The 25,436-nt window shown below is 33.9% G+C and overlaps 1 protein-coding gene across 1 annotated transcript in view; it reads left to right on the forward strand.

The window, feature by feature from the left end:
• The window catches only part of BTBD8 (BTB domain containing 8), a 97,731-nt gene extending 81,764 nt beyond the window's left edge, over positions 1-15,967 (forward strand). Inside the window, exons 11-18 of the mRNA XM_069478206.1 lie at positions 186-323; positions 1,501-1,630; positions 4,070-4,131; positions 8,408-9,116; positions 9,385-9,469; positions 9,905-10,044; positions 11,458-13,779; positions 15,092-15,967. Coding sequence (XP_069334307.1) covers positions 186-323; positions 1,501-1,630; positions 4,070-4,131; positions 8,408-9,116; positions 9,385-9,469; positions 9,905-10,044; positions 11,458-13,779; positions 15,092-15,561 — 4,056 coding nt within the window. The 3' untranslated portion in view covers positions 15,562-15,967. The remainder of the gene's footprint in view (positions 1-185; positions 324-1,500; positions 1,631-4,069; positions 4,132-8,407; positions 9,117-9,384; positions 9,470-9,904; positions 10,045-11,457; positions 13,780-15,091) is intronic.
• Positions 15,968-25,436: the final 9,469 nt, after the last annotated feature.

Consider the following 25,436-nt stretch of genomic DNA (forward strand, 5'->3'; position numbering starts at 1 on the left):
GGCTCTTCAAGACGAAGTGTATGGGTATATATTGCAGATTTTTTTAACAAAGGAAAGGGAAAGAACAAATATGATTTCTGGTTGGCTTCATACAGCTAGTTATGATTGTTTTGTTATCCAGACTTTCATATTTCTTATACATTTTACATGTATTCCTATTAAATATCAGTTTCTGTGTTTTGTAGTCACAAGCAATGAGCAGCACGGCTGATCTGTTGGACAAAATTTTGAAAGCAATTGGAGAAAACATTACCACTGAAAATAGTTGCTCTCTTCTTATGGCTCTGGACACATTAGTGAACTCTGACAGTACAAAGGAAATGGTACTGAATATAATAAAATTCATTAAAATGATGTAATATTTGAACTTTTTGAAGATTTTAAAGATGTATGTGCATTTTAAGGCCAGGCATTGTGGTTCAAGCCTGTAATCCTTGCACTTGGGAGACTGACGCAGGAGGATTGCTTGAAGTCAGAAGTTCGAGACCAGCCTGTGCAAGAGGAAGACCCTGTCTCTACTAAAAATAGAAAAAATTAGCCAGGTGTGGTGGCACACGCCTATAGTCCCATCTACTAGGGAGGCTGAGGCAGGAGGAACATTTGAGCCCAGGAGTTTGAGGTTATAATGAGCTACGATGATGCCACTGCATTCTAGGCAGGGTGACAGAGCGAGACTCTGTCTCCAAAAAAAAAAAAAAGTATGTGCATTTTAAATGTTGTATAGATCATTGAAGCTAGGTGATGGATATCTGGGGGATGATTATGGTTTCTACTTTTGTATATGTTTAGAATTTTTCATAATACAAAATTTTAAAACTTCTATTTACTTCAATATAGAGTTCTTATGAAAGTTTAGAAATTGGCACGTTGGCTGGTTAATTTTAAACATAGTTTGGCACTCAGCAATATTATTTGGCACAGCACAACTCTAAGTGTGCCTGATCACTACATTAAATTTTCTGGATATAAAATGTGTATTTTAGAGTTTTTAACATCAGTATATTTTATTTTTATAATATATTACTTCTTTTTTCTCTTAAAAATCATACTAAAATTAGATTAGCTGGGGAAAAGCAAAATTAAAATATTACTTATTTTTAAGTGTAATTAATCAATGGTTATTAAGAAACTATAAATCACTGGCATTTTGTATATGTTCAAGAATAAAAATTTTTATCATATTTATTACTATTGCATAGAGTATTTGACCTTGTAATGTCATAGTTGATTTGAAAAGACAGTGGAAGGTATTCATATAAAGGCTATTGGTATTTTAAAATAACATTTGGTTGAAAGGATAAGATCTAGATTTCATGTTCATTATAAAATTGTGTAATTAATGAGTAAGGCTTCATAAATAACATGTACCCGACGATCTGAAAAATCTAAGTGATGACATCATTGATCTAGCTTAGGAGTAAGTAGATTCGGAAAGGAATAATGACTGGTTGCTATGACAATGTGGCTCTCACCAGCTGCTGATTTGTTGCTTGAACACAGGGTTTTACGTGCAAGATCCAGGCTCTGCGTGATAAGCTGTGGATCTTCCTGGTTCAGTCTTTCTATGCTGTTCGTCACACAGAAAGCTGGAAGCTCATGAGCACAGATAATCAACAGAAAATCCAAGCAGGTATGTTAGCCTTGAGATATGTTTATTCTTATATTATGATCTTTGTAACAGTAGATATTTTGGGGGCATTCTGTTAAGTGGTAAGATTAATGTTTGTGTGCTTCTGTTCAATAATAGGGTGTAACTGAAACTAGTGATTGTATGTTTACGCAGTTTTTATAAATCATGCTGTTTTGCTGTTCTAAGAAAATGAAACTCATTTCCTTTATATATGTATGTATATTTCAATTTTTAATCCTACTGTATATTAGCAGCAATATTCTAGCCAAATTTGCTTAACATCATTCTTGTGAAGAGATTAGAAGTATAAGAAAATGTAATCCACATAGAACAGAGTACAAACATACTTTCTTCTCCTTTTAAAAAATATTTCGCCATAAAGCTTTTCCATCTTTTTCATAAGATGCCCTTTCTTGTGGTTTTGCCTAGATAGATGGCTTTATTTCACAATTGATTGGTTCAGTGATGTGGTGTGTGCTATTGCAGAGTGTCCCTCAGGAGCCACGCAGTGGTCTCTGACATTTAATAGGTATCATTTGAAACATTACCATTAAACAAAAGGTGTATATTGCTCAGTGTGTGTTTGTTTCAAAAATACTAAAATAAAAATTTGAGGGTGTATAACTAAAAATGGCTTCATGACTATTTTCTGGTTAAAGCAGTTGCCTTAGAAAAAATATTGGCATATTCAGCAAGTATACTTTAAAAACATTTTAAGTTAAGAGACTATATTTTATGATGCATATATCTTTGTGCTATGACATGGAAGCCATGTGTGATAAAATATATTCTTAATAATGCATAAATATGGTTAATTCTTTAGTGGCATAGTCAGAATATGATCTGCTCTGTCTTACGTTATAAACATAAAATGACAGTGTGACTAGAGTGATCTGAGAGCACTTTTCAAAGAAATTCCATTTTTTAACAAAAACCATCAGAAGAAGTTCTTTAGAAATTGGGAATTTTTTTCTTGTGACTATTTCTGTGCTGATTTCTAGATGACAGTTTATCTTTACTAAAAAAAATCAATACAATGTGAAGAAATATGATAAGATCAGCATTCCTTGAGTAGGTGTCCTTCAACTCTCTTCTGATTGGTAATAAACTTTGTTTTTCTCTATTTTAAAGGATTTGATAGTTAAGTTGCGCTTTAAACAATATTCTTTAATTCTTCAAAGTGCTAATTAAAAATACATGTAAATACACATATATACAAACACATATCTAAATAAAATGTTTATGGCAATGCAACTAATCATCAAAAAGAACTTTCCATTCTATTACATTGTAACAGTATAATAATAATTTTTTTAAATCTTAAATACATTGAAATATAATGAGTCCTGACTTATCCATAATTACTGCATTGGGAAACCCAGATAAAGCAATGATTCTGTGTTGTCTTTATTATAACATTTATGTTCTGGTTGAGTTACTACTGACCTTTGGGAGAAATTTTTTATTTTAATTTCTTCCTGTATATTATTGTGCAGAGTCATTTGCTTACTGCAAATCAGTCCTTTTAATACCATTTCTAGGATCCTGCTTTGTCTTATAGCATATATCCTATGGAATAGAGGTCATGGAAGATGCATAGTGGATGTAAATAAATTTAATGTATTTTTTATTAGCTGATTTAATAAAAATCAAATAATATTTGGAGATTATATTTTTTTCTTTAAAATATATTTTAAAGCCCAGTAACCTTCAAAAGAAAGAAGTAGATTAGCTTAACTATATTTATAGCTCTTGTACCATTATTCCTACCTATATATTTTCCTGACGTTATTCAAATTCTTACTTGAAGAGCATAAACATGAGTTGTCCTAATAATTCCCATGTAACCCTATCTTATAAAATGAATTTATTTATTTCTAAAAAGTATGATACTGATTTGAGGATTGTTTCTTGTTTTATTTTCAAGAGAACCTTATTTTTTTCTCTTCTCTTTCCTCTTTCCTCATGATATATCTCCAAAACCAGAAAATATTTTAGTTAATTTCAAGAATATTTTTACATTTTATAGGATAAACATTTTTCTTATAGTTAATAGCTTACAAAATACTACATTTGCCACAATCTGTAATTTTTTGAAATTTGAAAAACTAAATGGAACCAGTTATCTAAAATTTCACAGTTTGAGAAAATTATGGTTTTTAAAATAAATATATGATCTCGATGACATTGTACATTTCATATTTATTAATTTTAATACCATAAAATCTTAGGAACCAGAGAATAAGATTGAAAATGAGCCTTTTTAAAAAAAATTCTAAAATATAATAGGGAATTATTTTTGTGTACTAGATTGGTTTCAGTTTTTTTAAGTTATTTCCATTGAAATGTAACTTTTTTCTGCTAGCATACTATTTTCCCTTTACTTGTAAGGTAATAATAATGCTTCATATAAAAATAAATTGCTGTTTCTTCCTACAGCTGCATTTGACAAAGGTGATGATCGAAGACTTGGCAAAAAGCCTATATTCAGTAGCTCTCAGGTAAACTTTCTAAATCTTATAGGTCTAAATGAAAAAAGATACCAAATTATTTAAATTTTATTATTTTATATTTCAGAATAAGTTTTTAAAATCTATCCATTTGTTAAAGCTATTTCTTTATGAAAATAATTTTGTCTTTTTTAAATCAAGTGAACATTTAATAATTTTTAAATGAAGTGAATTTTTGATATCCAGCTGGCATGGGAAGTGCTACTTGTTTCATTTCCTTGAAAACCTTTTTGGCAACTAACATTGGAGCTATTTCAGTAGATTAGAAATTGTTTAGAATTCTAGACCTAATTCAATGTCTATTTTTCTAATTAACCTACTTCTTACAAAAGAAGGTTGTAGTTGTTCTAGTCTTTCCTACACCAAGATTTTAATTCACATAATATATTTTGGTGTTAAAAAAAAGCAATTAGTACTAAAGAGTATAATTTTGTTTTGCTTTAAAAGTTACTTGGTGTATTTGTGTGAGGTATCTAAAGTAGTCAAACACTTAGAAACAAAGGTAGAATTATGGTTGTTGGGACTAGGGGGAAGGAGATAAGGGGAGTGAGTGAATACTTGGTGTATTCATTATAATCTGAAATACATTTTTCTTCCCCCAAATTATTAATGATGGTTAGGGTTCCAAGCTAACTTACAGATGCTCACTTAACCAATAATACATTTGAAGTACAAAATTATTCTAACCTACTACATGTATTACAGTAATATTAAGAAGAGAGTTCCAGTTTGGAACGTAAAGAACATATTGCTCTTGCAGAACAGGATAAGGGAATCCTCTCTTCTTCCTCATCCTCCAGCAGAAAGCAACTGATTAACGCAGCTCCAAGCCACAAACCAAGAGCTCTCATGGCTTGAGGTTAAGCTCCACATTTCTTGAGTAAGAAACTGTAGGATACTGGAACTTCTTGGATTAAACCTCCTAGGATTATTTTCTAGCATGTGTTTCACAATATACTAGCTCCATTATGCATTCCACCTAAGAACATCTAGCATCAACTAAGTTTGAGAGTTGCCATACACCATAACTCCTTTTAGAGACCAAAGATAATGTATTATACCTTAAAAGTGTTGAGAAACACTACAGTAAAGAATACATTTGAATTTTGTTTCACCCAAAATTTCCCCCAGTTTTATAACTATGGAAAACCACTAGGCTCCCTCTCAACCCCTCTTAAGCATATTATACAGTTCCACAGAGCATACACTAGGAAATGGTACCGCAGGACATTTTTTTCTATGTACTAGTTCCCTGTTAATCCCTATGTTTAAGACCCCAGGGAATTAGCCTACCTGCCTTCTTTTCCCCTCTTATCAACCAGCCTTTTCCTCCTTCCTTGCCTTACACCAAAATAGAACAAAATCTCATTGTTCTTCCTTATTTTCCTGACTTTGAGGTTGCCTGAGGATTTTTTTCTGTTAACAACAATGAGAAGGAAACAGGGTAATAATTTCTGTCCAAAAAGTAGTAATATACTGAAATGGATGCTGGATGTAAAATCAGAAGAGTTCAAATCTCAACTTCACATTTATCATCTGTGTCATCTGTGAGTCTTAGTTTGCTTAATCTATAAAATGACATAATAAAACCTAGCAGGATTATTGTGAAAATTAGGTGAAATAATTTATGTGCAATTAGCTGGTGTGTAGTAAATACTCAATAAATGTGAAACGAATAAATGTATTTTCCAAACAGAGAGAGATCATTAGGGGGTGGGAGAAAGTTAATCAGATAAGACAGAAAAAAAGGTTTAAGAAGAGTGCTAATACTAAAATACTTAAGGATGAAATATGATACCTGGGGTTTGCTTCAAAACAAAATTGGTCATGAATTGATAATTTTTAAAGCCAGGTATTAGGTACATGGGGATTCATTATAATGTTCTTTTTTTGATTATATTTAAATTTTTCTATAATAAAAAGTTAACCAAAAAAGGGACTAGCACTAGAATAGAAATGGAGTCCAAGAGGAATGCTTTAGAGCTGTGGCCCCCAACCCCCAGGCCGCCTCAGACCAGTATTGGTCCATGGCCCATCAGGAACCTGGCCCACAGCAGCAGGTGAGCAGCAGGCGAGCAAAGCGAGCGAAGCTTCATCTGTATTTATAGCCACTCCCCATTGCTCGCATCACCAGCTGAGCTCTGCCTCCTGTCAGATCAGCAGGGGCATTAGATTCTGCATTATGGTGAGTTGTATAATTATTTCAGTATATATTACAATGTAATAATAGAAATAAAGTGCACAATAAATGTAATGAGCTTGAATCACCCCAAAACCTTCTCCCCACCCTGCTAATTCCCAGTCCATGGAAAAATTGTCTTCCATGAAACCAGTCCCTGGTACCAAAAAGGTTGGGGACTGCTGCTTTAGAGGGTTACCTTCTTTTTCTTCATTTTTGTTAATGAAATGTGGTGATCATTCCCAGTTGGCCATTTGTATATAAGAAATGTACATAAACTTTGTAGATATAAGGTAGAGACTGCCTAGAAATGTGTATTCATTGAATCCTTATCATGCTGTATTATGTTAATGTGCAATTTCAAACAGTGTAGTAAGTAACCTCATTCATATACTACACAAATTTCACCCATAGCATAATACTTTAAAATGTATAGATTCAAGGATAGAGTAAATCAAGTAGAATCAGTTTTAAGGGTGGGAAAGAGTTCTAAAAGCAGAAGTCTTTTAATACCTGGTTTTAGGTATTAAAATAGAGAAATATTATTTTGGGGGCTCAGATTTGATCAGGAAGAAAACAATGAGGACTAAGCCTATTTGAACTTTGTAAATGTTAGATAGACTCCTAGAACACTGCTGTGAATAGGACCACTCTCCACTCTGTAGGCATGCCCAGAGATATTAATAACTTCTTAAGTATCCCAGATCGGTTAGAGACAATGCCAGTTCAAGAATCTAGTGATTCCTTTGTCACCATACCTTGCTTTTCTCTAAATTTGGCCAAGTTATTTATTTATTTAGTATTTGTCCCTGTACACATTCTTGTGTAGATACACATACATGTATATGTTATTTTGCCTTAAACAATTTTAATGCAATTAGAAGCTTTTCATATTTAGAAATAAGTATACCTTAAACTATATATCTATACGTGCCCAGTTTTAACAACACTGATCACACATTATTATTATTATTTTTTTTTTTTTTTTTTTTGAGTACCCAATATGTGACGGGCATGGTGCTAAGGGTTTTAGATACAAAAGATGAAGACAGCACAGGCTCTGCCTCATACCTCTACAGTCTCATACAGCTTTCCAAAGGGAAAAAACCAAGTATTTACATACTTACATAAAGAATGACAATATAATCTTAAAATTTTTTTCTAAAATTTCTACCAACTTTTAAAATTTTGTTGTTGCCTTCCATGTCAAGGTTGGTTCTAAGCAAAATGGTGAAGTTAGGTGCATTTATCATCAGTGCCCATTTATATTTGCCCCTTTTTTACCTTCTTCAACTATTTTTAGGATTATTTTTCCTCCCCTGCCTATAGACAGCTAATACTATCTTGTTTTTCCCAAAACTAAGCTTTTCAGATGTAATATGTTGTGTTTCTTACGAGCTTTTTTTTTTTTTTTTAATGAGGACTCCAAGAAGCAAACTATTCTTACCACAGAGGATAAAATATTTAATGATAAAGTTTCTGGCATTTGGGATATGATTGAAGGAGAATTTTTGGTGAAAATCTTTATAATGTCCCTCAAATTATGCCAGATAGATGACTACCTGCTTGAGGCAGTAGTCATGAGCCCAAGTTCTGGTTCCAATCCTTACCAGCATGTGACCTTGGGTAAATCACACACCTACTTTAATCCCTAATTTCTTGTCTAAGAAATGGAAATAGCCATAGGAGCAATTTCATAGGATTGTTTTGAGGGTTAATTGAGATAATGTATGAAAAATATTTAGCACAGAACCTGAGAGTGGGCCCTCAAGAAATCTTAGATATTGTTATCATTCACTCAAGACATCCTGAACCTTTAGGTATTTATCTCTCTATAACTTCATAAATTAAAATAGTATGACTTTTAAATAAATATTTTATGCTTTGTTTCAGATTTGATTAAGGTAATATAATCAGAGACAAAGATTTGATCAAAATAATCAAAGCTGTTTCAAGTTTTGAGTGGCTCTAAATCATAATATGAACTTTGCTATTTTTTTCTTTGAAAGACTGTTTTTTTTTGAAATATAAAGTAGTATATGTCAAAGACTTCAGTCAAATTACAAAGTAGTTTTTTCTTCTTTATAGCAAAGGAGACAAGTTTCTGACTCTGGTGTTATAAAAAACAAATCTTGGAGGGGAAATAACAAGAAAGAGTGTTGGAGTTTTCTCTCTACTAATCAAAAGATGAAATCCGATGGATTAGGAGCATCTGGACATTCATCAAGTACTAATAGAAATAGTATAAACAAAACTTTGAAGCACGATGCTTTAAAGGAAAAGGATGGCACAAAAATAGCATCTAAGATTACAAAGGAATTAAAAACTGGGGAAAAAAATGTTTCTGGAAAGCCCAAAATTGTAATAAAAGCCAAAACAGAAAACAGTAATCATGCAAGGTTGGAAAACATGTCACCTAAACAAGTTATGGAAAGATCAGCAACAGCAGCAGCAACTGGACAGAAAACTTCATTAAATGGAAAAGGAGTGAGAAATCAGGAAGGTCAAATTACAGGTGCCAGACCCAAGGTACTCACTGGAAACTTAAACATGCAAGCCAAAGCAAAGCCTTTGAAGAAAGTGACAGGGAAAGATTCTCCATGCCTGAGCATCACAGAACCCTCCAGCATATCTGCAAATTCAAGTATGGAACTATTGACTTCCACTGAATGTCTGGATGAATCAAAACAAAATGGATCAGTGGAAGAGAAGCTGTCTGGTCATAAACTATCCTTTTGTGATTCTCCAGGACCAACAGTGAAAAACAGTGTAGACAGTGTCAAAACTTCTACTCTAGGTGGGTTCTAGCACTCTGATTTTTAGTAGCTCCTGCCAGTTACAGTTCCTAGAAAAAAATGATCCTGTATTTGGGCTTTTATTTAGTTTCAAATGCCAAAAAATATTTATTTATATGTTTTTATGCAAATTGAGAGAAAACATAGTCCTTCCTACTTTAACAATTTTGTTTATAGTGTCTGACCAATAAATTTACACATAATTGTTACGTGCGTAACATTATTTAATGTGTTCTATCTCCTGACTCACTTTTTCTTAATTTACAACAGCAAAATCTCGACCTGTTTCAAGAGTTACCAATGGAACTTCCAATAAAAAAAGTATTCATGAACAAGACACTAATATCAGTAACAGGTAGGTCTTCATTTAATGTTTTACCTATATGTTAGCTTTCTCTGAAAGTTAATTATATACTGACTTCTAGCTAAATATTTTTAAAATATCTTTCCTTCTTTGTTAAAAACTTTAATGTATTTACACAATGATATTTTTAAACTGTTTTCTTATTTATTAAAAGAAGTTAGTATATTTATGCAAAATGATGGTTGAGGCAAAATATTAGAAGAATACCTTGATTTATACTTGTGCCACATGATTATGCATTGCTTTATTATACATGATCTATAGTTTTATAAACTTAAAGACCTATGAACATATGATTCTTCTATTTTTCAGACGAGATTTTTTTTTTTTTTTATTTCTTGAGAAAAATTCTGTTTCAGGTATGGGTCTTTAAAAAGTTTGTTTTGGAATCTCAGTGTAATACTGGATGCAAATAATTTTTCTTAGTGTACCAAAGAAGGTCAGTGGCAAAGGATATAGTGATCCAGTACCACAGGCAATTTTGAAGAAAAGAGGAAACGGCAATGGATGTGCTACAGCTCAGCAGAGGACAAAAAGCACCCCACCTAACCTTGCTAAAACTCAAGGTAATGCTGAAATAGTCCTGGGTATCATGAATATTATTTTCTTGTTTAAATTGGATTAAGCAGAACTCTCATTTGAACGTCAGTAGCAAATAAGCAAAATACAGCTTTACTCATATATGTTTCACAGTATAAAGAATTTATACTTTTACTTTTTAGACAAGTATTTTGGAGTTTAGGGGCGTGGGGTTGGTTTTTATTGTCTTTTGTAAAATAAGTAATTAAGAATCACTAGTTTATCTATATGTCTGGTTCTTTTATATATTATGCCCATGTTTCTTAAAAGTTTTGGTGATGACTATAGGAATTCCATCTGTAAAACCAGCACTAAAGATCTCTTTAAAAAGTAATGGTACAGTCTATACAGTTGTATTATAATATGTAGGGAGGAAGAATTTTCCTTCCAAAATCTGTGCTGTGTCCATTGTTTTTCAGTGTTGCAAGAAAGAAAAGAGTACTGATCAGAATGCGTGATTTGCTAACAACTGATTTTAAAAATTACTTTGCTTTATTCATTAAGCATTCACATATATAAGAGCTATTTGTAAAATCCTAAAAACAATGTTGATTTAGATTATAAATTAATACTTAAAATGAATTAAACAATAACGCCAAGAAAAATTATTCATATTCTATGAGTAGCTAAAAATTAAACATTTAAAATATTCTAGTTGACAGTTTTGAATGTCCAAAATATCATCTCTAAGATTTTAACCAGTGTAAACAAATGGATTCTCAAATTAATCCCTCTTTCTTTCCAGTCAGCTGTTCTAGTTTCCACTTCAGATCTAAGTCGTTAACCTAATAAGCTACAATAATAATGACCTGGTTATGAGAAGTAAATTGGTTTTATTCATGTTTGAAGAAAGAAACTATAGCAATTTCAACAATTCTGTTTTACATTTTATGCTTAGCTTGATTCTCCTTTTCAGCTGTGTAGAACACAGTAATTTTTTTCTCCGGATCTTCAAAGGAGACCCTTCTTGCTCCTTTGATATAAGAAAATCAGATTTTTTTCACCCTCATATATTTATGCAAATCAAATTTTGGCATAAGGATTAAGGCTCTTTATTTGAGGAAGAGAGATTTTATTTTAATAATTTTTATTAAGACCATGGAATAGTCCCTCTACATTTTTAATAGAAAAATATTTTCTTTTTAAATTTTATCATGTAACTAATTCCTAAACTTAAGAATTGAAGTAAAAATGAAAAAACAAAGTAATAATGATCTTTTCCAAGTTAATTCAACAAGTGATGATGCGATTCCTAATCTGTAATTGTCCATTTAATCATAGATATATTACCCTTTCATTGTTTTATTGGTTTTATTTTTAATAAAGTAATTTAAAAACAAATGTTAAACTTCACTCACAAATTAGAGAGTATATTGTATTTCTGAATTTTCTTTTCTTAGGATCCCATGGAGTGTCATCAAATTCAGTAAAATCTTCAGTATCCCCAAAGCAGTCTGATGTGACAAAGTTGGACCACAGTACAACTATAGATAAACAAACACCTAAGAGAAAAATTGTCAAACAAGGACACACAACTTTGCCTAAGGTTAATGCAAAAATAGTGGCAGTGCCTAAAAACCTAAATGAGTCAAAGAAAGGTGAAACTTTGAATAATAAAGAGTCAAAACAGAAAATGCTTCCTGGACAGGTTACATTGAAAACTCAGCCTTCTTCTCAAAGATCTTCAAAAAATGAAACGTCTATTGTCCAAAAAAGTATGCTTCATGATATACATGCTAATAATAACAAGGACAATATTTCTGAACAGAAACCTCACAAACATCTACTTAATCTCACATCTGAAATCAGTGATGCAGAAGCATTCCAGTCATCATGTAGACCTGACCCACAAAAGCCATTAAACAATCAAGAAAAAGAGAAACTGGTGTTAGAATGCCAAAATATTTCAAAGCTGGATAAATCATTAAAACGTGAACTGGAATCAAAACAGATTTGTTTAAATAAAAGTGAAGCAAAATTTCCCAATCACAAGCAAACAGATCATTGCAATGCAGCTAACATATATTGTCATTCTGATGGGAATGATCAGGTAGATTCAAAATTTTATAGCACCACTGCCCTAAAATCCATGATTTCGAATCCAAATGAAAACTCCTTGAACTGTAATCCAATTTGTGATTCAACAAATGTAGGGCAAATCCATTTAATATCAGATAGGGAGAACCAAGTAGGGAGAAAAGATACAAACAAAAAACCAAGTATTAAATGTGTAAAAGATGTATCACCTTGTGTTCCTGAAAGGACAAATGGTACCTTAAATTCTGTTCAAGATGACAAAAAATCTAAAATTCATGTAGAAGAACTGACAATTCTTAGTCAGTTGTCTGATGACTCTGCTATGAATGAAGACAAACATGCTGCAGCAGACTCAGATATTTCCTCCAAATGTTTTTCGGGACGACTATCAGGGAAAAATTCTCCTAAAAATATGGAAACATCACACTCTCCAGAGAGCCATGAAACTCCAGAAACTCCATTTGTGGGTCACTGGAATTTGAGTACCAGTGTTCTGCATCAGAGAGAGAGTCCTGAATCTGACACTGGCAGTGCTACCACATCCTCTGATGACATAAAGCCCAGATCTGAAGACTATGATGCTGGAGGGTCCCAGGATGATGATGGATCAAATGACAGAGGTATTTCTAAATGTGGCACCATGCTGTGCCATGATTTTCTTGGAAGAAGTAGTAGTGATACCAGTACTCCTGAAGAATTAAAAATTTACGATAGTAACTTAAGAATTGAAGTAAAAATGAAAAAACAAAGCAGTAATGATCTTTTCCAAGTTAATTCGACAAGTGATGATGAGATTCCTAGAAAAAGGCCAGAAAATTGGTCTCGATCTGCAATAGGCCACCCTAGGGAAAAAGAAAATATTCCACGAGGCAGTGTCCAATTTGTTCAGGAAATAGATCAAATTTCTTCTTCAGCAGATGACACAGAAGATGAAAGGTCTGAGGCTGAAAATGTTGCAGAAAATTTTTCTATATCTAACCCAGCTCCTCAGCAGTTTCAGGGAATCATTAATTTAGCTTTTGAAGATGCAACTGAAAATGAAAGCCGTGAGTTTTCTGCAACTAAAAAGTTTAAAAGGTCAGTTTTACTTTCAGTAGATGAATGTGAAGAACTGGGATCCGATGAAGGGGAAGTCCATACTCCCTTTCAGACTTCTAGAGATTCTTTCTCACCTTCTGATGTTTTTGATGGCATTTCTCATGAACATCATGGAAGGGCCTGCTATTCCAGATTCTCACAAGAAAATGAAGATAGTGTTTTAGAATGTAAGCAACAAGATAAAAGTAAGAGCGTATGTAAAAGTGAAAGCACTGTCTCAAATCTTAGTAGTATTGATTCTTCAAGAAAAGATAAACAGAGTATTTCAGCCACAGAAAAAAAGAACGCAATAGACGTCCTATCCAGTGGAGGCAGACACCCTCTTCTGGAAGATAAAAAATTAAACAGCAAAAGCAATGTGGATAATGACTTCCAGCAATGCAGCAAACTCTTGGATAGTGATATAAAATCTCAAGAAAGACCATGTCATCTGGAGCTTCATCAAAGAGAACCCAATTCTGACATACCAAAGAACAGCTCTACAAAATCTCTAGACTCCTTTTGGAGTCAAGTTCTGCCTCAGGAAGGTCAAGTGAAAGAGGGCCATTCTACAGCTACTGAAAAAGCTAATATTGCTTTATCTGCAGGTAATGTACAGAAATAGAAACAGTAAATTCATAAGGAAATGAATTTATAGAATTTTAAAGTTGTATCTAGCCCTAAATGTTATATTTAGATAGAATAATTACTTAATGTAACAGATTCAAATTTTAAATGAAAACTTAAATTTCTTAATAATATAAAAATTAGCTAGTTACTCATTCTTTATTGTTCACTTAAAATCCTAGTAAAGAATTAATATCTAGTAAAAATTTTGGTTCTTTATTAGATAGAGCTAACCTACTAAGAGGTTTTACTTGAAAGAATAAAGAAAAAAACTTAGTTTGTTGGTATTTAGTTATTTATGTCTAATTTAACATAAGAATACTTAGCTATTAGAAATTTTATTATACATTGGATATGATTTATGGACTTGCTAGTATATATCTATGAGGGCTGTGCAATAACTATAGTAATATGTAACTAAAAAAGCACTGAATTATTTTAACAGCTAGATTATTACAATTTGTATGCATTTTACAGGGATTAAGACTTTCACGATCACTATAATTCTATTCTAAAATTTTCAAGTAAAAAGATAAATTTCCTAAAAGAGATTATATTTAGATGCAATGATAATATATGAAAAAAGCTCAGGCTTATTTCATATGCTTAGATGATTTCCTGTCTTATTGTTTTATGTTTTTGTCTTCCTTTTTATAGTAATTAGAGCTAATGACCCACATTTACAATATGCAATAGTGGCTAATTGAGTAACTATTGTGTATCATAACTAAGAAAAATACTGATCAATAGTTCCTCGTTCAGCAAAATCATAAAAATAAAGAGATCTTTAAAAGTTGTACTTTTTTATTTATTTGTCTTTGCTTGCATCTTCCTTTGCATGTGCAATATACAAATAGCCTTTAGATAAAATGTATTTATTCCCCCTTTTGGAACTGACTTACCTTAAGAGTCACCATAAAATAACTACGTCTTTTTTTTCTCTTTAAGTTTCTATTGTAGTGAATTAGATATATGTGCACATTCTATGTTTATGTTTAAACAATTTATTTTGTTTTCTGTATCACAAATTTTCAAATTAAAGTATGGAGAATTATTGTTAGTTACCTATCTGGATTTTGCTGCTAAACATTACCTTTGAATTTTTTAACATAGGAAAAAAATGCCTCAGAAATCTTGTCAATTTTGTATAGATGTTATTTTTCCCATTCTGTGTGGTTTTTTTTTTTTTTTTTGGACTATCCCTGTTATATTGTATTAATATTGTTCTACAAAACTCTGAGGGGTACCAACATGTGCAATTTTTACATTGTGTAGTATTATGAATTATTTCAGGAGACATAAATGATTGTGACACACTGGCACAAACCTGCATGTATGACCATCGGCCTTCAAAAACCCTCTCTCCAATATATGAGATGGATGTAATAGAAGCATTTGAGCAGAAAATGGAATCAGAAACACACGTTACAGACACGGATTTTGAAGATGATCAACACTTTGCAAAACAAGATTGGACACTATTAAAGCAACTGCTCTCAGAACAGGATTCAAACTTAGATGTTATAAATTCTGTTCCTGAAGACTTAAACTTAGCACAGTATCTAATCAATCAGACACTACTTTTAGCACGAGACAGCTCAAAACCTCAGGGTATAGCACATATTGACACTTTGAACAGATGGAGCGAACTAACATCTCCACTTGATGATTCCTCAGCGAGCATTACCATGGCTAGTTTTTCCTCTGAAGATTGTTCACCTCAAGGGGAATGGACAATTCTGGAACTGGAAACTCAGCATTAAGAGTGTTAACATTTAGGAAAATTTTAAACTATGCCACCTCTTTATTTTTTGATGCTATATTAATATCTAGATGATAATTGCATTAGCCAGAAATAGACTGCCCCTAATATTGAAAGTCTTTCCAATTTCATGAGGTAAACACAGTTTATTTATTAATATAATATCACATGTAGAAAAAAGTTTTTTCTAAAATTTTTGAGCATGTTTTCTATGATTATTAGAGAAATTAGAAGACTTGTAAGGAAACCCTCGCTTCAGTTTTCCTTTCCTAACTGATTATTTCTTCACTTGTTTATTATTCAAGAATTTAAAATGTGAATGCACAAGTAGATCAGTCCCTTTACTTTTTGCTCTGCGAATGATAACATAGTAATTTAACAATAAAAAACTTACTGTGCTTGCTTCCGTCTATGTAGATTTAATCTGTGAATAACCTTCAAACTCAGGTTCAGGTGGTTGAAACTGAAGTGTTGGAAAAAACCTTCACTTTCCCAACAATTCAGGCCCAGATGCACTAAAGCAAGTGCATCTCAAATTTCAACCACATCATTACTAAAACAGGAAAAATGGAATTTCCTGTATCTATCTTTTCTGAATATATTCAGAGAGAGGCATCTGCCCTTGTTCAAAAGCAGTAGGAAAACTGTCTATCTGACTTACCTATGTAGACTCCGTTACATCTAGTTAATCATTCTACATTTTCAATTTCATATTAGAGATATTTTGGAACTGCACCTGCAATAAGCCAGCACTAAATAAATATTAACTTGAAAATGTGTACATGAGGCAAGTGCGGAGTTAACTGAGTTTAAATGTGTGTGTGTGTGTGTGTGTGTCTGCATGTACATACCCGTGTGTGTTTGCTTTCTTGGTGTGTCAATATAGTTCTTTATTTCCTCAATCAGATTGTCTTTCAGTCTGTAATTCTGGTAGAAAAGCAAAGATGAAAACCTATTCTACAAAATACCAGGGAGTGAATACTTGGATACCTTTGATTTTGGTGGATGTTACCCTTAGGATAATGGGATTTCATAGGTTAGCCTCTCTCAAAGCTTTGTGGCTAACTCATAATTTCTCTAAAATATGTCAGAAGTAAGGAAATCTTTTAGTTTAGAATTTCTTTGCCAAATTAGCACATTTTTCAACAAATGATCAACAATAAGAGAGAATCTGTAACTATATTGATCAATAATCATATTAATACACAATAATTTGTTCTTATATAATAACATAATTATGTTAGCATTAGTTACTAACCTATTATACCATAAATTTGCTATGCCCTTTTTAACGAGAAGCTCTGTGCAGGGAGGGAGGGCACTCATTCATTCAAAAAACAGGTATTCATTCATTCATTCAAAGTCAAGAAATGGGTATTGGTTTTAAGCACTGGAGTGTGAAGAAAATAGGATTTGATCCCTGCCCTAAAAAAAAAGAAAAAGGAAAAGTTCAGTTTCTAGTGCAGGGCGTGCAAGAAAAAGTAAGATACAGTATTATAAAAACTTTGTATTTTAGAGCTGGATGGGAATTTACAGATTAGTCTAATCCCTTCAAATTCCAAAGGAGGGCTCTGAATCTCAGAGGAATTAAAAGACTGCCCAAGATCCTACAGCTAATTTGTGGGCTAGAATCCAATATTTCTTAGTTCTAGTTTGGTATCATTTCTTCCACACAACACACTTCATTTCATTTTTCTCACAAACCCTGAGAATGAATACATTCTCAGGTAGTTTGTAGTATTAGAGTCAAAAACAACACAGACTCCCAAGACATTGTGTTTTCTTTTTCTCCAAATGTGAAATTGTCTTAAAGTGTTATTTTTAAAACTTTCTAAGAATTTACAAATTTATAATTGAAACTTCTTTTCTTTCCCAGTTTTAAGTATTTGAAAACTTTCTTCTTAAACTGCTAAACATTAAAATCCATCCAATTTCATTTCACATCTGCAAATAGATAATTCAGAAGGCATTTTGCTTAAGTAGTGACTGCTTAGGGAATTTCAGGACATATTGTGTTTTCATATCATGCTCTTTTTTGAACCACACATCTACCAATCTGTTTGCTGTGGGACTCTTTGGACTAGTGCTTCATCATTCAACAAACATAGATTGAAAAATAATGGCTAACACTTGCATTTATATGTTAGACACTGTGGTAATATGCATGTTTAAATATACATTAACATTTAATTCTCACAGTAGTTCTATCAGATGTCTTCTTATCATCTTTATTTTACACATGAGGAAACTGATGTAGAATCCTTACCCGAGATGAACTGCCATAGTGGAAGAAACCGACAGAAAATAACACACTATACTATTGTTTGGTAAGGTAAACAGTTGTATATGGTCAGAGTTATGGAAGCCCAGAAGAAGCAGCTAGAATACAAATGTTAATAGCTTGTCAGGAAGAAAAGGTTAGAGAAAACTTCTTAGGGCAAGTAATATTCTGTGATTGCTTCAGAAGTTCTATAGAGAAGGTGCTTAGTGGCTGCAATCTTTTTTTTTTTTTTTTATTTCAGCTCATTATGGGGGTACAAAAGTTCAGGTTATATATATTGCCCATGCCTCCCCGTCCCCCCGAGTCTGAGCTTCAAGTATGTCCATCGCACTCATCATGTAGGTGTGCACCCATCCCCTCCTCCCACCCCATCCCCCCCAGTCAGAACTTCAAACATGCCCATTCCCCAGGCAGTGCGCATCGCACTCATCAAGTAGGTATATACCCATCCCTTCCCCGAGCATCGCACTCATCAAGTAGGTATATACCCATCCCTTCCCCGCAGCCCCCACCTCTGTCTGATACCCAATTGGTGTTATTCCCAAATGTGCACTCAGGGAAACCAATTTGCTGGTGAGTACATGTGGTGCTTATTTTTCCATTCTTGGGATACTTCACTTAATAGAATAATGGGTTCCAACTCTAACTGGAAGTGTAGGCCAGATGACTTGTCTTGAAGATGCACTTGCATAGAAAGTACTTTGTTTTTACTGAGTGTGTTGCAGGTAATAAAAATATAAATATTTTTAAAAGATGCTTTTATACTTCAAAGTGTTTAGGCTAAGCCTTGGATTTGGTAGGCATTATGTCTCCTTCCATTATGCATTTACTCTCAGAGGACAATCTATTTCCAATTTATTGGGAAATAACCACCTACAACTCACAATGGTAATAATCAAAGTTTTTTTTAAACAGATAACATAACTAGGTGTGTTTTAGAAAGATGATTATCAGTAGTAATGAAGATGCCTTGGTTTAAAGAAGTGCCCAAACCTGTTCGGATGCAGTTACAACAGTCTCGTCAACCTTAGAAATAGGGAATGGAGAAGGATTTGGCAACAGAGGCATTAGGTAGGCTGAGATTACAGAACTTGGTGAATGATTAGATGGTGGGAGAAGATGGAAAGGAATTTTAAAATTTTTATTAGAAATAACATTCATTCCATACATTGTGGGCCTGCTATGTTCCCAGAACTTTGCTAGTGCTGGGAATTAAAAGATGAATGGCATAATATCTGTCCTTGAGCATCTCAATCTAGTACAGGAGAGAGACTGTTAAACAAAAGTTGCGAAATTGTGATAATATAATAATGTCATAATAAAGTTCATATAAAGTGTAATTGGGGGATGCTTGGATAGCCTCCCTTACTCTAAGGATTAGTGGGAATTCACAAAACAAAGGAAGAGGCACACTCTTGGCAGAAAAAGAGCTCAGAGGTAGTGGGGAATTCTGTTCCATATGGCTGGAGTGAAGGGAATGGATGGGAAGGGCAAGCAATGAAGTTGGACAGGAAAGGAGACTCCAGAGGGTAATAAGGTCAGATTTGCATCTGAAAGATCACTCTGGTAGCTGTTCATATGATGGAATGGAGCAGGGTGACAAGACAGGGAAACTAGTGAAGAGTCTGTTGCAATAATAAAAGCTTGAATAGTGCAGTGGCAATGGAGACAGAGAGGAGCAGTCATGTTTGGGAGATTTAAGAGGTGAAACTGGAAAAACTTACTGACTGTTTAAATGTGAGAATGAGAGAAGGAAGTAATCTTAGAAGACTCAGGTTTTTTACTAGGGTGCCTGGATGGTTGATGATGTCATTAATCAAAAATTGGAGCAAGTGTAGGAGTGAAGATAAGTTTAATTTGGGACATACTAAGTTTGAGATGCCTGTGGGACATTCAAGGGGCTGAGGACAGAATTCTGTGTAATAGTCAGAAAAAGAAAAGCCAGAGGAGACTGAAATGGAGTATTCAGAAGTAGGAGACCAAGGTGAGGAACAGTGATGAACATATGTCCTGCTACCAACCAAAGATGGGCAAATCATAGCTATAAGATTCTACTTTCCCCTTTCAAATTCACAAGGAATTTTAAATTTAGTGTTAACAAGAGAATAAGTTTGGAATCCTCATATGTAGCTTTAGGAGTATAAATTGCCCTTCTGATAAGTAATTGGGCAATCTATATAAAGAGTGTTTGTAGCTTTGTATCCTTATCCTAGTCCTTTCTCTTCTTGGGATATACCATTAAGAAATAAGAGCTGGCATGTGCCTGTAGTCTCAGCTACCCAGGAGTCTGAAGCTGGTGGATCCCTTGAGCCCAGGCTATAGTGTGCTATGATTGCACCTGTGAAAAGCTACTACACTCCAGCCTGGGCAACATAGCAAGACCCTGTCTCTGTTGTTTTTTTTTTTTTTTAAAGGAATCTTAGACAAAGGTTTGTCTACAAAAATGTTTATTGGAGAGTTAGATATAATAGTGAAAATTGAAAACTAGCTAAATGTCAACAGTAGGAGAAAGGCTAAATAAATTACGGTACATCTATATGATGCATTATGCAGTGATTAAAATCATTTCCAAAAAATCTGTTTAATGACAAGAGAATATGCTTATGAGAGAAAAAAAACAGATTATATTTTATATAGTGTCCTGATTTTCTTTTTTTTTTTTTTTGTCGCAAAACATTTAAGATCTACTTTCTTAACAAATTGCAAATATACAGTACAATATTATGAACTATAGTCACACTGTGCATTAGATCTCCAGAACTTAATTCATCCTGCATAACTGAAACTTTGTACCCTTTGGGCAACATCTCCCCATTTCCCCCAGTTCCTGGTAACCACCATTCTATTCTCTGCTTCTATGAGCTCTACTTTTTTAGATTCCATATGTAAATGAGATCATGTAGTGTTTATCTTCTTGTGCCTAGCTTTTTTCACTTATCCTAATGTCCTTCAGGTTTACCCATGTTGTAACAAATGATAGGATTTCCTTCTTTTTTAAGGCTGATTAATATTCCATTGTGTGTGTGTGTGTGTGTGTGTGTGTGTGTATGTATCACATTTTCTTTATCCATTCATCTGTCATTGGACACTGATTGATTCCATATCTTGGCTATTGTGAATAATGATGCAATGAATGTGGGAGTGCAGAAAACTCTTTGAGGTAACTGATTTTATTTCCTTTGGATTTATACCTGTAAGTGGAATTGCTAGATCATATGGTAGTTCTATTTTTAATTTTTTGAGGAACCTCCATACTGTTTTCCATAATGGCTGCACCAATTTACATTCTCACCAATGGTATACAAGAATTCTTTTTTCCCCACATCCTTGCAAAATTTGTCTTTTTTCTTTTCTTTTTTTTCTCTTTTCTTTTTTTGTCTTTTTTTTCTCTTTTTTTTCCTCTTTTTTTCTCTCTCTTTTTTTTCCTCTCTCTTTTTTTTCTCTTTTTTTTTTTTCTCTTTTTTTTTTTTTCTCTTTTTTTTTTTTTTTTTTTTTCAGACAGAGTCTCTCTCTGCCCTGGGCAGAGTGAAATGGCATCATTGTAGCTCACTGCAACATCCAACTCCTAGGCTCAGGAGATCCTCCTGCATCAGCCTCCAGAGTAGCTGGGACTACAGGCGTGCACCCTGATGCCCAGCTAATTTTTGTATTTTTTTAGTACAGACAAGGTCTCACTCTTGCTCAGGCTGGTCTCGAACTCCTGAGCTCAAGTGATCATCCTGCCTCAGCCTTCCAGAATGCTAGGATTACAGGTGTGAGCCACCCTACCTGGCCTTTGTCTTTAATAACAGCCATTGTAACAGGTGTGAAGTGATAACTCATTGTGATTTTGATTTGCATTTCCTTGATGATTAGTGATGTTGAACACCTTTTCACGTACCTGTTGGCCATTTTTATGTCTTCTTTTGAGAAATGTCTACTCAGGACCTTTGCCATTTTTTAATCAAGTTATTTATTTTCTTGCTATTGAGTTGTTTGTGTTCCTTACATATTTGGAATATCAACCCCTTATCAGATGTATGGCTTGCATATATTTTTCTCCCATTTCATAGATTGTCTCTTTGCTGTGTTGTTTTCTTTGCTGTGCAGAATCTTTTTTGTTTGATGCAATCTCATTTGTCTATTTTTGCTTTTGTTGCCTGTGCTTGTGGGGTCATATCCAAAAAAATCATTGCCCAGACCAATGTCAGGAAGCTTTTTTCTGTGTTTTCTTCTAGAAGTTTTGTGGTTTAAGTCTTACATTTAAGTCTTTAATCCATTTTGAGTTGATTTTTATAAATGGAATGAGATTGAGTCTAATTTCATTCTTCTGCATGTGGATATCCAGTTTTCCCAGCACCATTTAATGGAGACTGTCTTTTCCCCATTGTGCATTCTTGGCACCTTTGTCAAAGATCAGTTGACCATAAATGTGTGCATTTATTTCTGTACTTTCTATTTGGTTCTATTGGTCCTTATGTCTGTTTTTGTGCCAGTACCATCAGGTAGTGTGATTCCTCTAGCTTTGTTCTTTTTGCTCAAGATTGCTTTGTCTATTCAGGGTATCTTCTGGTTTCATATGAATTTTATTTTTTTTCTATTTCTGTGAAAAATGTCATTGGAATTTTCGTAGGGATTGCATTGAATCTATAGCTCACTTGAAAGAAAATTATAAAAAAAATGTTAATGTTGGTTATGGTTAAGTGGTGGGGGTATAGTTTTTGTTTTGTTTTGTTTTGTTTTAAGAGACAGAGTCTTGCTATGTTACCGAGGCTAGAATGCAATAGTTATTCACGGGCACAATCATTGCACACTACAGTCTCAAATTCCTGGGCTCAAGTGATCCTCCTGCCTCAGCCTCTGAGTACCTGGGACTATAAACATGTACCAACATGCCCCATTTTATTTTTATTTTTTAATTCACCTGTATTTCTTATGTTTTTTACAAGGCACAGAAAAATAAGTAGGTTTCTTTTTAAGTAAGTAGTAGTCTTTAACAGTTTCAAATGCTGTTTCAGATGTTAATTAAGGTGCACACCTAGTCTAGTCCATTTGATTTGGAAATTAGGATTTTATTTGTGGTTTTTGTCAACTGGTGGTTTTTAAAGATCAGCAGTAGGGGCAGAAACTAGATACAGTGGGTTGAAAGATGAACAGGAAGTAAAGAAGTAAAACTTATTCTTTCAAGGAGCTTAACTGAAAATGAGACAGTGGTAGTTTGAAGATACTATTGTTTTTAAGATAAAAGTGATTTTGGCACTTTGAAAATACAGAGTTAGGCATGATCCTAGGATCAAGGATCATCAAGAAAGAGGCAGGAGGAGGTAGGATCAAGTACAAAGAGTATTAACTGATACAAGGCATTCAAGGAACTTCAGGTGTTGAATAAAACTGAAGCACCAAATGCATGTGGGACAGCAGTGAAGATAAAGCTGGCAAAGTACAGGTGAGGCAAAACATGATGAACTCTGTAGGCCATGCCAGGCTCTGTGAGCAAGCTATTTAGGCAAACATCTTAAGAATTTAAAAATCAAAGGCAAACACATTATATAACTGTGTAATTAATATCACTCAAATTCTAACAGGTGAATGGAAGGCTGATGGTTCCTGGTTGGAAAAAAGATAATTTTGAATTTGAATATGTCACATTTGAGATGCAATTGACACAACCAAGGTACACAATATAATGTCTTTCACAATTAAGAAACATAATGAATCATGATCTTTTCATCACCCACTTCTTCTCCTTGCTAGTTTTCTGGAGGTAGGGGGCAGGAGTATAAGGGTGTGGGGACTTTGTTTGGGTCAGTTTAATGATCTATTGCAGGAGCTATTTTGGAGTTGGAATTATCTACATATTCTTCTTCAGTGATATCTATATACCCTTTATATTGTAAATTCTGATACCAAGACTGCTTTGCATCTGGCTTAGCTAGATAAGAGAGGTGTACATTTCTCTCATGTTACTATGACACAAGTTACTTTTATTGTTTGTGATTTACCTCTCACACAGCGGTCTCTTTCTTTTTTTCTTTTCTTTCTTTCTTTTTTTTTTTTTTTTTTGAGACAGTCTCTCTCTGTCTCCTGGGCTAGAGTCTAGTGGCATCATCATAGCTCACTGCAACCTCATACTCCTGCCTCAGCCTCCCAAGTAGCTGGGACTACAGGCCCTCAACACTGCACTGAGCTAATTTTTTCTATTTTTATAACAGTAGAGATGGGTCTCACTCTTGCTCATGCTGGTCTTGAACTCCTGAGCTCAAGCCATCCTCCTGCCTCAGCCTCCCAGAGTACTAGGATTGCAAGTGTGAGCCACTACACCCAGCCTAATACAGTGGTTTCTTAATTACTTCCAAACATAGCCAATATTAGCATAAGAATTTTAATTATAATTTGAGAATTTTAATTCTACTCTGATTCTCTATTTTTATAACATTATCCCAATCAATTAAACATTGAATTCCCACATCAGGAACATGTTAGGAAAAAATCTTTTTATACAAAGACACATTTTTCCCTATAAGGCCTTTCATACAGTGTACTGAGGTTTACCTCTTTTCTTTTGATTTCATGCTCAATTTTAGCTGGGCATGAAAGCTTAATTTTTTAAAAATTGCAATTGAAATATACCTGATTTAAACAATTGCAGGCTTAGGAAAGAAAATGTCTAATGATAGGATGGCCTGGCTAATCAACTATCTAATGGAGAAAAATAAACTAACAGAAAGTTAAGAGGAACAAACTCACAGCACATAATTGCCCCTTTGAAGAGAAAACTCACAACACAATTGCCCTGTTGTTTGGTCAACCACCTGGGGCTTAACTTGTTATCTCTAAGAGTTCGTTTTCCACACCTTGAAGGACATTAAGTGGACAGCAGGAATGCAAACTCCCCAGCTCCAGCTCTTGCTGGACCATTTTCCTAGACCCCAATAAGCCAGCCGCACAGAGAAGGGGGAAAAGAAAAGGAAAAACCAAACACAGCTGCTTCACAGCTGTCTCCTATTATCAGCTTGCAACATTAACTGTTTATTTACCCTTTTTTCCCATAAAAACTCCGAATCCCTCATGTTGGGAGCCAGCACTTCCCCCTTTCATTCTTTCGTGTGTGTACTCTACCTCTCTCTCTTTCTCTGTCTTTCTCTTCTCTGTTTCTTTCTCTGTCTCTCTTTCTTTATCTCTCTTTCTCTTTCCCTTCTCTCTTTTTCCTTTCTCTCTCTCCCCACCCAGAGAAATTAAAATGAACTTTTTACTTCTTTTTATCCTTATCTTTGTGTCAAGAATTCTTTCTCAACCTAATGATCCCCACCTAATACATCTTATACCCTTACAAAATTGTCCTTTTAGTTAGATCCATGCAGCTCTCAAAAATATGCATAATCTACTTTGTGAAAATTAAATAAGCAGGAGGCCATTTGCCTGAGGCTGTCTCCATACTTTGAGTTCCTACATAAGGAACTGCAACATAACTTAGTACATAACAAAGGAAACCTAACTAAGGAATATAACAAACAGCTGAGTCTCAGCCAATTATAAGCATCTGAGCTTCACCCAGTCACAGGCTGCCAGCTGATCAGACCATGTCCAAATAAGGCAAACTGGGAGCTGTAACCAAT

The sequence above is a fragment of the Eulemur rufifrons genome, chromosome 8, assembly GCF_041146395.1.
Source record: "Eulemur rufifrons isolate Redbay chromosome 8, OSU_ERuf_1, whole genome shotgun sequence".
Classification (NCBI taxonomy): Eukaryota; Metazoa; Chordata; class Mammalia; order Primates; family Lemuridae; genus Eulemur; species Eulemur rufifrons.